At 36.0% G+C, this 14,989-nt stretch overlaps 1 protein-coding gene across 6 annotated transcripts in view; it reads left to right on the top strand.

The window, feature by feature from the left end:
• The window catches only part of LOC105148322 (neurotrimin), a 378,921-nt gene that overhangs the window by 271,861 nt on the left and 92,071 nt on the right, over positions 1-14,989 (top strand). For all 6 annotated transcript variants that reach the window (XM_011059981.2, XM_087408694.1, XM_011059983.2 and 3 more), the window contains one exon: positions 1,856-2,078. In XM_011059981.2, coding sequence (XP_011058283.1) covers positions 1,856-2,078 — 223 coding nt within the window. The remainder of the gene's footprint in view (positions 1-1,855; positions 2,079-14,989) is intronic.

Below are 14,989 nucleotides of genomic sequence, written 5' to 3'. Positions count from 1 at the left end.
CATTTCGTGTCGGTCGCGTATCATAAATTAACAGAAGACATAACGGGTGCGCGCGATACGCATACGCGCGACAAGCGCAATAAAACTATGCACGACGGCAGAAACAAGATAGCGAGTCTCGCCTGACCAAACTCGAATGTATCTACTCACGAGGCTTTGCTTCCGCGCCATTCCATCTTCCATCTCTATCTGTCTATCTCGTTCCCTTCCTTCCCACTGAGAACACACCCTTATCTATGGACTACCTCCTCCGTATCTGCTCGGATATCACTGCAAGTTCTCGAACAAGGGACATCTTTAGGTCGCCGAAACTTCCGCAACAACTCGTACTCGTCCGGCAGGACCCACCGAGCGAAGTCCTTACGGAAACTACGAAGTGAGTTGGATAAGGATCCAGGGAAGCGAATCTCAGAGAAAACGGAGAGAGAGAGAGAGAGAGAGAGAGAGAATAGTTGTAGTAGAATAGTAGATAGATATATCGGTCCCTCGGAATCCAGGCAGTGGCGCACTTAATGAAAGACTTCAGACAGAAATTGAAGCAAGTATTAAAATTTAAGGGTATATACGAAACAGTATAGAGAATGAATCCTATTAGGCATTACGTTATGGCGATTTCATGTTTATAATATTTAATGTTCGAAACTTTAAACCCCCTTTGCTACTACTAGAACGACTAGTGGCAAACTCGGTTAATTTTAACTCGATTAATTCAATTTTCCATGTATTGCGTAATGTGTCCCGCGTTTACTTGTTCGTATCATTAAACCTTAATTAAAGCTTAATTAATTCCAACCTTCGATGTAAACTTAGCTTTCGATACCGCGACATTCAATTTGTCCGGCAATATTGAACGGGAACGAGCATTTCTGCATACGATAGCCACATTTAGGACATCGTCTGCAGTACCATGTTTGAAACGCATCTGAACCGTTATACTACGTGCACATGTTCATGTGCTTTTCGAGTAATGCGTATCGACCTTACTCGAAGGATGCAAATATTTACACGTCGCTGGGTCCGGGTGTCCAATTATCTCAGCTCGAGGCGTTTTATCTCGCACGCTAACTTTGCAACGATATGCAAAGCGACTCTATTAATTCCTTCGTACGAGAAGGAAGGAACGCTCGCTCGGAGCGCACGCTCGAAAGTTGTATCTGATGTGGCGTCGTATATCCCACTCGCTAGTCTGAATTTAGATCTCGCGTACGCTTTGTAATTTATTCTATTACATGTGCCATTGGAAACCGCGACAGCGATATCAGCTTACGAGTCGCTGTCTCGTGCACGTGCGTTACATCTGTCAAAAGACAGCAGTTGGTATGCGTAGCGATAAATTATGCTCTCGAAGTGAATGATCCTCATTTTTTCAACTTGTCCAATGCGCGCAAAGACAAAAAACTGAATTATTTGATTCCCAGTTTCTCTCATTAATTTCTGATATGTAAAAGCTTTGTTTCTTTACAAAAACTTATTATTTTCTCGTGTACGATGTAACGTGTTATGACGTAACGTACGCTGGGATTAACATTTTACTTGTACTTTTTATTTTGCTGTAGACTTCCAGATGTGTAGATTAAGAGAAATATTCATTTATTCATATCTTGATTATATGCAAGAAAATTTGCTTTCTTAATAAGTCACACTAGCAACACGTTCAAAATTTTCAACATTTTTTTAGAAACGTGATTGAAAACCTTGATATTTGGCTAATTATTGGTACGTCAAACAAATCATTAATTATGTGTCCCAGTACAATAAGTAACCCTAAGCAAGTACATAAAGAATTGAGAGGTGAAATCATTGGTGATTTTCAGTCGATTTTGTCTCTCAATTCCCATCTCGTTTTCCTTTGCAGATGACGCTACAAGTATCGTGGGTACGGCACAGAGACGTCCATTTGCTCACAATTGGCCGTTATACGTACACGAACGACCAGCGATTTCGAGCGATCCACAACGCTCATTCAGACGACTGGACGCTTCAAATAAAGTATCCACAACATCGGGACAGCGGTATTTACGAGTGCCAGGTCTCCACGACGCCCCACATGAGTCATCTAGTCCATTTAAATGTAATCGGTAAGTACAATAATTTTAATAATATTTTATTAGGTGCGCAACTAAGTTCTCGCTGTTATTTTGATGGCATTTTCATCATAATAACAGCGAGAACTTAGTTGCGCACCTAATACAATGGTTTTTGAATGGCCGATTAAAGTGTGTGTAAAGAGTTAAAAATTGCTCGGTAATATTCATTTCTGAATATTACCGATAGATTGTGAGACGTCACGATTGCGTGCCGTGGAATAGGTTTAACTTCCTCCCGTATACGATATCCCGCGGTTAGGTTTCTATCAAATATTAGTATGCGGGGAGCATGCGGGAATCCTAATTACGACGGTGTACGCAACAATTAGTTAATTCTAATCTGAATCTGCCCTAGTTACGTAGCAACTGCACGAAATTTAAGCCAAGCTTAAATTCTGGCAGAGCGCCAATTGAACACCTGGGATTGGTTGATACCGATGTTGAGCTAAGCTCTGCCCTCTTCTTCCAGAGATAGGGCTTTCCATTACCGCAAAATTATCCGCGCGGACTTAAATTTGATAACGACATCCTTCAACTTTTTCGCTTTCCTTTATCGCTGTTACCATTCGTCGCCCCGCGGAGGGAGATAAATTCGGAGAGATACGCGTTAACGTGTCGAAGAGTTCGCTTCTCGAGTTTGAATAAGTAATTACTCGCCGATAATCGAACGCACGTACGTCGTACGTAGCCCAGAACGCAAACGATTCGCATACATCATTCGCGATGCGGTATACCCGATTTAATCATGCACCGGTATATCCCAAGTACTAGCGCGAAAAGAAGTTTGCCGACCGGATCGTTTGAAGAGCAAACTTTTATACCAGGCCATATCGCACGTACGGCTTGCTACGAAAAACTTTTCGCGATCGCTTAAACGTCAGACCGGAAATTTATCTACCATGGTACGCGGCGAATTGATTTAAATCGTCCCGAGCGGCGGCGCGTCTTCACGCGCGTCCCTCCTTTTTTCCGTCGCGATGCGCCGTCGTCGTCGTCGTTGTCGTCGTCGTCTTGATCGTCATCATAATCGAGGTCACGAATTTCCTCTTTAAGCTTCACTAGCGAGCGAGCGAGAGAGAGAGAGAGAGAGAGCTGCCTCTTTAAATTTCGCTTACATTAAGACGAAGGTGAACGAAGGCGAACGAAGGAACCAGGGCGGTCATATTTTTCTATCTCCTTTCCTCTTTCTTTCTCCGATGCGCCTGTTATATTCCCCTCGGAGGTGATCTCGGAGGAGAAATACACGGGACGGAACCCGCTGGTGAGAAGGTGGGTAAGAGAACGGATCGTTTATCATTTCTAGCCCTGACCCTTAACGTAACGGTTGAACAAATGATTCTAAAGAGTAACGACTATACACACCTGCTTGCTCGGGAAGGATCGCCTCCTCCAGAGAGCATTGTACTTTTCTTTCATAGTAACGTAATTACTCATCATTCGAGGAGTGAGATACGTAAGTTCGAAAGCACACATTTACAACAGATATAATAAATCCGCACTTACGTTGATAAAATCCTCCTCCGCGTAATTGCGAATCGTTCTATTAACCGAATATTGTTGATAAATAACATTGCGAGTCTGGCTTACATTCTTGTCAGAGTTTCTCTTGTTGTAGTTAACACCATCATCCGATTCTATTATTTTACACGATCTTTCTATATGGAATTAACACAGAAGTACAGATGATCACAAAAATACTTTCTTACGTCGAATCGATAACTATCGGTTTCAAGAAACGATAACCAATAAATTTCACGACTTACCTCATATAATCGGATCAACGAGCTTATATGACAATCGAAAAGCAATTTAAACCACTTATACGTTTACAAAGTTATAAAGTATCCTTGTGTTTTTTTTTTACAAGCAGTTAAAAAAATATATAAAAAAGTGTTATAAATTTTTACGGTGAAATAATAAAAACTTTGTCTTTTTGGAGCTAAATTATAATGAAACGTTATTAAATACTCTTCGTTCGATTCTTCATTATTATTCTTATAAATGAATTGACACTACGTATATATATTATCTGCTACAATTATATGAGGAAAATGTATTTTCTTTGTAAGGAGCCAAAGTTTTTATATTTCATATTTTATCGTTACGCATCAAGCTAATATTATTCTTTTATACAAAAGTAGTTTTATATAAAATTTATTGCAAAAATTTCTCTCTAAAATTAGATAAAGATTATCGTTCTTTAATCAAAACTTAAACTTTACCGTAGTTGTTTATATATTAATTAATATTAATTAATATTAATTCTGAGAATATTATTCACAGTATAGCAATTTCATGATAAATATCTCGGACAAATATCAATGGTATTTGTTCGAGGGCGCGTAGGAAAATCGGTAAGCTGATTACGGAGTCGAGAACTTGTGGGTATCGCCATTTAAATGAATACCGAACTTTCGTGGCACCAAACCATCCGCAAATATTTCCGTTTCCTAGGGACATCCTTGGCTTAAGCTGTGCTGGTATTTACATTCACTTACCGTCTCACCCAAGGCTTTCACGCGATGTCTTTTGCGATGATTGTATTTGTTCGCTTGTTTTCCAGGCACAACTTCCTGTTGATATTCGCTATTAACATTTTTCAAAGAACGCCGCGAAGGACTGACTAATTGGTAGTTTTTAACGCATTGTATTTGAAAAATATGCGTTTTCATCATGCCTTGAATACGCGAAGCGTGATGGAGAATGCAAAACAGCGTTACCTTGCTTTCCATCCGAGTTATACAGTCGCGTGTCTGTGTGTTGAAGTACACGACGGTGATGTAACGGGGTTTATTTTTCTAAGTCAAAGCACAATAGATTCCGCGGTGCGATTTACGAGTTCACCGTTTACATTCTTCAAGATTTCGTTTAACCATTGTAAATAAAATTGCTCGACGACTGCAGGTATTTTTCTCGTTAAAGCACCGCGCGGCAGGGTGTCAGCCTCTCTTTCTCTCTCCCCCTCCTCTTCCTATCTTTCCTTTTTTTTTCGTCAGTTTTTCGTTGAAACATTGTTTTCCAAGCTCGCGCTGCGATCGTAAAAACATCTTTATCATTGCGTCTACTTATACATGTATGTTACTCGTCTTCAAATTACCTTTTGTTTATACCTATGAATTAAAGTTTCGCGATATCGATACTTGAAAAATATACGTACCTGCTGATAACGCCTTTAATTTTTCTAAACAACATTCAATATGATAACGCCTTTAATTTTTCTTATTATCATAATATATTTTTTAATTTTAAACTATGCATTATTTTCTTGACCTTTCTTCCATATTTTCTTTTATCAATAAATAACTGTAGAATAACAACATAGAATGTAATATTTGTTATACATCATAAAAACGAAACATGGTTTATAATTCAAAACGTATGAAAAGAAGAGCATAAAAAACCCACCGCACAAGTTTGTGATATTTAATTATCATTACATTAATTAAAACATTAGACGTTTCGGCCACAATTTGGCCATCCTCAGTAAACAATTCACAATATTCTTAAAACGCAGAGTTACATAATATTTGTTACATAAAAAGTACGACGAGAATTGATACATGCAATATCCAATTTTGTAATAATAGTATTTTTCTTCGGAATACGTTATTGTATTCATTTTAGATAACTACCATGTATCTAATATGCATATCTTCTAATCATGAAGAGGCTAACGACTTGATACTACTGGCCTTTATTAACACGTTAAGCTTTACGTCCTCCGGATAGACGTCGCACTGCTTAGCATCGCCTCGTATCTCAACCGCCTGCTCTCCGGCTATAACTGCTTTCTCTCCGGTAATGCGGCTCGCAAATTTGCAATATCCATGCTTTCTTGTTATCCCTAGTATCCCTATTCTGGCCGTTTTCTCCTTCGTCACTCCATTTCTGTCTTTACGAGCGCGTAAAAGCTCATAATGATACCGTCGTGAACCGGCCATGAACCACTTTTGCACAGATTGGAACATTTCAGCACGCGACTGTTCGCAGCAATTAATAATGAACAGCTGCTTCTACTGAGATCATTATAGAACGATCAAAGCTGCCATTTAGGCATGATAACAAAGTCGATACAAAGCAACCGGATTCTATATAGCCTAGTATGCCTACACGGACAGAATTGTCTCTTAAAATTTACCCTAAAAATATGGTAGTTGTGATACAATACGATATTTTAAAGATTCTTACCATGTACCTCAATAAAATTAATCAAACTTATTATACAGGGTGTCCCGAAAGTTTTTGCTAATCGCTTTAGTGTAGATAGAGCGGACTAAACTGAGTCGAAAAGTCCTCTACTATTTTGTAATTTTCGCAATAGTTAACAAGATATTAATTACTAAAAATTGCCAAATATTAGTCTTGAATAATTTTTTACTCAAATACTATCAACTTTATAGAAAAGCTGCAAGAGACAAAAATCATTTATTTTCAAAAGCGATTGGCAAAAACTTTCGGGACACCCTGTATATTACGTTGTACGTATATTTAGTTTTATTAATGAATGAGAGAAATTTACATAAAATTCTTCGTAATACAATGTTATCCCAGGACCATCATATTTTCAACGTAAACTCTAAGAAAAAATTCTCTCTGTGTAATATGCCTAATATATCACGCAACATATCGGTTGTTTAGAAAATTCTTTGTGTATTCTTTGTATATATATGTCAATAAACATGTCAATATATTAATAAACATATCATCTTATAAAAATAACATTGGATCACTTTATTTTTCATTTTTTAACAAAAAAAAGAAGGAAAGGTATAACTTAAATCATATTGGGCATTTATTTAATATAATCTAAATGCTACTTTTTCTTCAAATCTTTATGTAAATGCTTGAAAAAGTCTTATATATCTTCTTAATGTTCAGAAATGCTTCCTCTTTTGAGAGTATCTGACCATTATTTTTTTATTTTGGATCCGACATAAAATTGAAACAAATTGCAGCTATAGGCCATATAGAGTCCAATTATCTGATCTAAAATTAATTTTGCGATAAAACAGAATTGTATAGAATAAAATATTTTTATTATCACAATGCGATTTACGATGTTACGAAAAATATGATACTATTAATTTACTTATCAGGAAAAACTCATTTTCCAATTTGATTTCTCTGCAATTTCAAGATACAATCCTGTGAGTGGTGAAAATTATCGTGGAAACAGTAACCGTCATATGATTCAATGATCGTAATCTGGAAGTAATTTTTTCATTAGTCGCGAGTGCCTCTTATCGGGTATAATTTGAGATCTTGGAAAAGTATTCGCGAAGGAAAGTGTCAAATTCTCGCGGTAAAGTGCACTTTGCTCTATCTTAAGTGAGACTCGGATCGAATAGTTTCCCTACTATTTCTGCCTTAACTTTGATTAGACGCATTCAAATCGAACGCCTTTTTCTTTCTTTCCACTTTCTTTTCTTCTTTTGCACTTTGTGCATCTGTGCAAATTTTTTTGAGAAATTTCATTCACAGTGTAAAAGATCATAGTATATATTTTGTTGCTATTCCAGGAAACGATTCATTCCTTATAATTGCAATCAATCATTCGATTTATGATCACGAGTGATCACATGTGTAAAAAAAAAGCAGCATTTGAAAGAAGATATACTTCTCTCATCGATTTGTTTTGTTTACTAATTTCTTGACTGTGATCGACTCATTTTACTTAAAACGATATCGCAGATCTACCGTAGATTATATATCGTACATACATGTGTATACAATTTCTCATTAGAGTACATATTACTTGAAACCAGATCTCGTAACGTTGAGGGAACAAATCGTGTGTAGACTGTGTGTCTCTTTCCTTCTCTTCCATGATCACATTCGATTTTTATCCGATATTCAATCATATCGCTTTATATCAATTTTTCGGCTTAATTTAAATTCGATTAGTTAAATTAAACAAAAAAAGTTAATTAGATTTAGAAAAAGCAGGCAATTTCGTATTAAAGCGAGACAAAGTTGAATTATATCCGTGAAATTTTTGATAAAAATGGAATTTTCCAAGCATACGTTTACTTGGCTCAAGCCTGAACTCCAAACCTACGGATATAGTATATCGAATTCTGACTCCTTTCGATTGGAGCGCGCAAACGGGATCTTTGCCGGCAGTAGTCGAAAAAGACAATATCGTTCGTAGCAGGACCCTTCTATTGACTTGCGAACAAGCTTGGTGCCAACATCGCACAAAGCGAACGGAGCCGTTTTATTACAATATTCCGGGATACATATTTTTCCAGACCTTTGTTCACAGAATCAGTTCCGCTCGCGAACTTTAATAAACGGCATTCGCAAATTTTAGCGTAACTTGCCGACCAAATGTTCATTATGGAAACTACATCGCGCAAAATGAGTTTGCGGAAGCGACGACTCCACGACACTGTATTCGTTATGTAAGCTGCTTTTGTACGATGGTTCGTGTATACTAATTATGATCTAACGTAGCCTCGCACTTCAAGGGAGCAACCCAGGAAGGGAGGATTACTCGAGCATGCGCGCGCGCGCGTGAGAGAGAGAGAGAGAGAGAGAGAGAGAGTCCCAGGCCAGAGTCGCATACTTATGAAACGTTAAAGGCTCCTTTGAGTCCTGTACAGCTACGCTCTCTGTCGTTTGTGTCAGGACACTTCCTAATTGCGTTACGAACACACGACAGAAATGTAGCACGAAACGCATGGCAATCTAAGACCGCATTCGAGAGGAACACTAGAGATACACTAGGCAACCGTAATCTACTCGCTAAAAATCTCAGAAATAAAGAATTCCCAGTTAAAATTTCAATTAATAATAAATCTTTGAAATCGTTAACAATACGATGTTTGTAACGCATGTCTATATATATATATCACTTTCAGTTTGCAAAAATATATAATATATAAGTGATTACATAATTCGTCACTCACCTTAAGAAGGTTAATATTATCATTGCATTCTCTTCGCAAAAGGAAGATGATTGATCTAAGTCTCGGCATTCTGGAAATTGTATAAATTCTTCGTAAGACTCTGCCGTAATCAAGTTACCCTCGAACGTTCGTAAGAACGTGGGAATATTTCGTAATAACGATAGATCTACCTCCGGTAAAGTCTAGCAGACGTCTACGGAACCGCTTCGAAAGTTTCGTATGAAAACAATCCGTAAAGTCTTTACCGCTCTCGATGAAGATTAACCAACTTTCCTCCAGTTGATTTATCCCCTCGAATCTTCTCTATCGCCGGAGAGATGTTTACCGTAGTTATGACGAAATTCTTTTCTTCACGCCATGTAATTACCGTTGTGCAATCGTTATCGTTCGAATCTGCTTTCAGTTCACTTTTTAAGTAAAACCTATGTACACAGCAACAGCTGTTTCTTTTTTCTCCAAAGTAATATAGGACGAATGAGGGATTATATATATTTGGAAAGCTTCAACTGAAGATATTACACAAAATATTAGATATCATATGTATGTATTAGATGCACAACTAAGTTCTCGCTGTTATTTTGATGGAAAATGCATCAAAATAACAGCGAGAACTTAGTTGCGCACCTAATATCTAACATATCTAACATATTCTCGCAAAATATAGTTAATTCCTTTTTAAATATAAACTCGCTTATATGTGTATAACATAAAATCGAGTGGAAACGATGTTCGATAATTCGAGCCGCCCTCGCTTTTGGTTGCCGTGTTGGCGACGTCGGTGTGTCATCGCCGGCGGCTGCGAGCGTTCGATTAATGCATTTTTTATTATTTTCTGCTATGGAAAACAAACGCCGTAACAAGAGCCGCGCTACCGAGAATTCAACATTTCCATTGTTTTTAATTCAACGATCGCGCGCGGGGGCACTCACAATGCGCAGCTCCCAGGCTGTACAGTTTGAAAATTTAATCCTCCCAACCCTTTCGCCGCTTTTTGTCCGGACTATGCGCTTTTTTCTCCCCGTGGGGCCCCTAGAAACTACGTTGTTACCCTGCCCTTCCAGGTTTCGCTCTTCACAGACAGACATTCGCGGTACGTGCGATTTAATCCTTGCGAAGTAAATCCTGTGCCAGGCGCAGGCAGAAAGACAAAAGCATTCCATTAACACAGAAAGCAAGCAGCTTGTACGTTACATGTGTAAATAAATGTGTGCGACTGTACGCAAGCCAAGCATGCAATATAATAAAGACTTGTCTATCTTTTACCAAATTTGCAATCAGCACATTCAATTTTGTAATATTGCATTGCCCACATTGTATGCAACGTTCTAAAGTGAACTCGTAAAAAACAATAATAACAGTGTCGTTATTGGTTATTGGTCATATCGTTCATTATTTTAAGCAAGCTTTCTCACAGGTAAATATTTTTTAGCGCTTTTTCTTTCCTCAATATTAAATTAGGCGGGCCTATTAAGAAATCTGTCACTAACCACGAATCTCAATCTCATTCCCGCTTCATAGAATGTCATTTATCCAAATTGATCATTGAAATTGAATATCCTGCGCATGGTCTACCATTGTGGTTATTTAATCTTCTTGATTTAAATCAGTAGTACAGGGGAGTCTCCCCTATCGTGATCTGTCCGAAGAAATGACACGAGAGAAAGCTATAAGAGAAGGGTAAATGAAAGAAAAATGTTCGATGAAAAAGAACTCGGAGAGGTCGCCGATTCTTCGGCCGTTATTTCCGCTCGATCGGGGACTCTTCTCTTCGCTATGGCTGTCATTGACACTGCCTTTTACATTGGTTGAGTGAAGTGGCAGCGAAATAGGTATCGGCGATACAATGGCAGCGTGCATCGTCTTTGTGTCACGTACACGAAATGAAGTTCATATTCCCAATCGACTATCGCGATTGCGAATGGAACAAACGCGTTCGAGTCGCCTAGTAAGATAGGAAACTGATAATTTCTGCTTGTCTGCAGTATACAAAGCTGCGACACGCTTTTTGCCGTGAGAGTATGATGAACGCCAAGATTACACTTTGCTTCGTGAGACAGAAGTGCGAAATTTTGTGTGATGAGTTCATTCCAAAAATGAACCGTCTTTGCAACTTTGGCGACTTCCTTGACTTCTTTCATCGTGTTCTTTTTTTATTTCTCTTCTTCGTAACTTTTTCTCATGTCAACAAGTTTTCTTCAACAAGTCACGATAAGGAAGCTCTACTTGCTGATTAAATCAGGGAGATTAATTAATAACAGCGATAGATCACGCAGAATACTCGATTTCAATGATCAAATTAGACAAATAGTATTCTTGAAGTAGATATAAGTTGTCAAAAATTTAAGAATACAAAAATTTCCGAAAATTAATATGGCAGATGTAATACACAGTTTATGAAAAATATAATGAATATAATATAGAGTTATATTTGTATATCAATCATGAGCAACGTGCAGTTAAACATAAAATTTTTATGAATTGATTTATAAAAATTTTTATAACAAGAAAGAGTAAATATTTCTGTCTAGTTTCCAAATATAGTAGTTAGCAGTTAGTTTAACTTGCTTGATGAATTCTACGTGATAGGCCATAGCATCAACGTTTACATGCAATGTTGAACAGTGTGCAACATATACACATCAAATAAACGCGACATAACATGGGACGACAAGTAACGTATCAGTCAGTCCATAAACAGATGAGACACGGACAATATCTTGCAATGTGTCCGAGCATTCTCGCCTTCCTATTTACTTGGATACATGGAAAACCGATTATTGGCCCATACTCGCAAATCGATACATATCGAGATATCCGTCGTACAATTCCGTTGTACACAGAAAAGTTTCTCGAAAGTGTACAAAGTAATATACAAATTGTTTTGCCGCGAAACTTTAGAAATGAGACAAATTATTATTTGGTATGAAGAAAGATTTTATAAAGATCACAATACTTATATACTATCTATTAATTTACACTATTCAAATGATACTATGATGTAAATATTATTGAATTCTATAAAGGAAAAAATTTTAATTTGATAAATCATTAGGATAAAACTATTAGATGTGGATCAGGCACTTCCGAATCACTTTTTATATTTAAATAATTATAATATTTTTTATTAAATTGTACATATCACAAGATTCTTTAACATTTGTTTTATTTCTTTCAAGTGTCAATTGAATTTAATTTATTAGGAACAGCGTTACACATTTTATTGATGTCGTTAACTAATTAAATGTGTGAGATTAACTAATGTATATGTTTTTAAAAATTCATTCAAAGTGTAACATCATAAGAATTGCCTTATGGTTTTTATAGTAGGTAATAAATAGCATATTAGATTTCATAGAAAAAAATCAACTTTGTGCTCAGTTGAGATTAAACATGTCCGCGGATGTTGTTTAATCACTAAGTTATAATACTTTTATTGTGTAAATTTATTATAAAAATGTTTAAAAACTTGTCAAACCTTACAAATGATGCCACTCCGGAAAGATTTATTTGTTTAAGTATTAAGAATATATAAAATAATATATGTATACGTCTATATGCAAAAAGTGTTATACTATTCGTAATTTAACTTTTTATTTGTTTTATGTATTTTTAATTATCACTAATTTTAAATAAACTTGAATGCGTTAAAACTGCATCATGATCCATAATTAGATGCCAGAATTAGATGTGGATCATCAATTATAATTTCGTTACACTATACATTACGATATGCATACGCAAATCATTTTTATTATCCTATGAATGTAGTAATAAAAAAGAATATAGCATTTGGTGAATTGATCTAAAATTAGTACATGGAGTCTAATTGTGGATAATTATCATTACTTTATTTAATTCAAATTAAAATATATAAAACGATAATAAGATGGAATAAAATTATTCATAATGTAATCTTTATGCTTAATCATGACTATTAAATATTTTATTAATTGTTTGATATTATTCTAAAAATATGAATTTTTTTAAAGAGTGATCCACAATAATGATTTTATTCTACATCATTTCAATTTCTTGCAATTTATTATATTTCATTTGCATTCTCATGTTTTCTTGCACAATAAAATTTGATAATATTTCTGATTAATTTTTTTACAGATGTAAAATAATAAAAACTTTATTTTTATCTTTAATCGCGTATGACATAAAATATTCAGGAAGTTATTGTATATTATAAAGAATTCAATAGCTGACAACTAAAAAATTATTTATACCATTAAAATATTTCCTTCTAATTAACCATTTTCCTTATGTTTCTAATTAACTATGTCAAAACATAAAAAATGTCTCGTGTACATTTTATATTTAAAAGTCACCATGCACGATGAAACGTAAATTGATTGGCTCGCGCGTAAAATTGGCATCGCTTCCTCGGCATGCGTTATAGATCGGCAAATACAATTGCGTGTTACTGGCAATGTTCCGATCGTAAGTTATTGGAGTTTCTACGAAGTAACCAAGTTTGGGGATCTTTGCTAACCAATCCATGCGGTTAATTTGCTTGTGCACTTTGAAACTCGATAAACTCATGGATTGCTCGTCATAATTGTACACCGATGTCGTTACTGGTGATTTTATGCTACGTTGCCTAAATACATTTAAACGTAAGATCATTTTCTATTCTTGAATGGAAAATAATTAAGCACATCGATTTAGGCAGTATACATCTGATGTTTGCGATCAAATCAATCAAATAGTTAAAACGATTCATTAATTATAAAAAATTCACGTATCAAAGTTTTTTCGTAGTACGTTTACAGAGCAAGAATAAGGCAAAATACATAATAACACTAAAGCCTAACATCTTGAATTTTGTTCAATTTTCGAGAAATTTTTCCGAATGGCAATGTGTTTGTAAGAAGAGTATTGCACTTCGTGCAATCACAATGTGTGTGTGTGTGTGTGTGTGTGTGTGTGTGTGTGTGTGTGTGCGTGTGTGTGTGCGTGTGTGCAGTGATGACCACTGCTAGAGTAGAAATAACTTTAATTCAATGTCTTTTATAATAACATTCATTCTTCAATATCATTCTTTTTTTGATTATGAATTTTTTGCGTGATGTTATACAGAAAAGTGTAATAATAATAAATTTTATTCCCTTTTGAGAGAAACTAGATAATTTTTTAAAAGAAACTCTGAACAATTTAAAACGTACAAATGAGGAACGTATCAAATTATACATTTAATATATGATTTTTCAACTATTTCAAGCAGAAGAATTAAAAATGTTAATTATTTTTAGATTTCAAGAATAGATTTGTACAATAATTTTTCTCTATTATTACGATTTATGCAATCATCTGAATAAAAAAAAAATTTCTTTTTAATTCCAGCTCCTAATAGTTTCTTTGTAAGCTCAGAACAGTGGCGAAAAAATGACGCCAAGATAGAATTAGAAGAGACTGCAGAAGAGACTGCAGACTAATAATCTGCAGAAGAAGTTAGCCCTGTTTAGCAGGATGATTGGCTAGCGACCGACGAGGTCGAATAGTTTGGCTGACGCCGCTCCCTCGTTTGAAATCAGACCACAATTGCTAGATATCACGCTATCTCTATTATATCGCTATCTTGCTTTTTCGACGTTGAATGTCTCGTGAATTTAAGGCTTGCGCGCAACTGAAATTGCTTTTGATTGTGTTCGTTTGCGCGTTCGTTTAAATAATATCCCGTTTAGGCGGATTAACAAAGTTAAGATGAAAATATATAGATCCATTCGTCGTGAGAAAATCCCCGAGGAATAGTTCACTCGTTAATTTCTTTCTTAGCGAAAATTCGACGGTCACGATTGTACAAAGTACAGCGTAACGGAGTTATTCTAAATGCAGGCACGAGGCAACGTCGAATTGCGACAGAACGTAATTTACCGAAGAAAAAGAGAATCGACCGGTATCCATTGCCTTGAGCGAACGTGCGCTGCTCGATTTGCAATTCAAGGTGCAGTAAATTGGGAAGTGATCGGAAAAGATGCGCCAGAG

This window comes from Acromyrmex echinatior, chromosome 8 (assembly GCF_024713525.1).
Source record: "Acromyrmex echinatior isolate Ae372 chromosome 8, ASM2471352v2, whole genome shotgun sequence".
In the NCBI taxonomy this organism is placed as follows: domain Eukaryota; kingdom Metazoa; phylum Arthropoda; class Insecta; order Hymenoptera; family Formicidae; genus Acromyrmex; species Acromyrmex echinatior.
The sequence above is the reverse complement of the archived record's forward strand: the minus strand, read 5'-3'. Positions and strand labels throughout refer to the sequence as shown.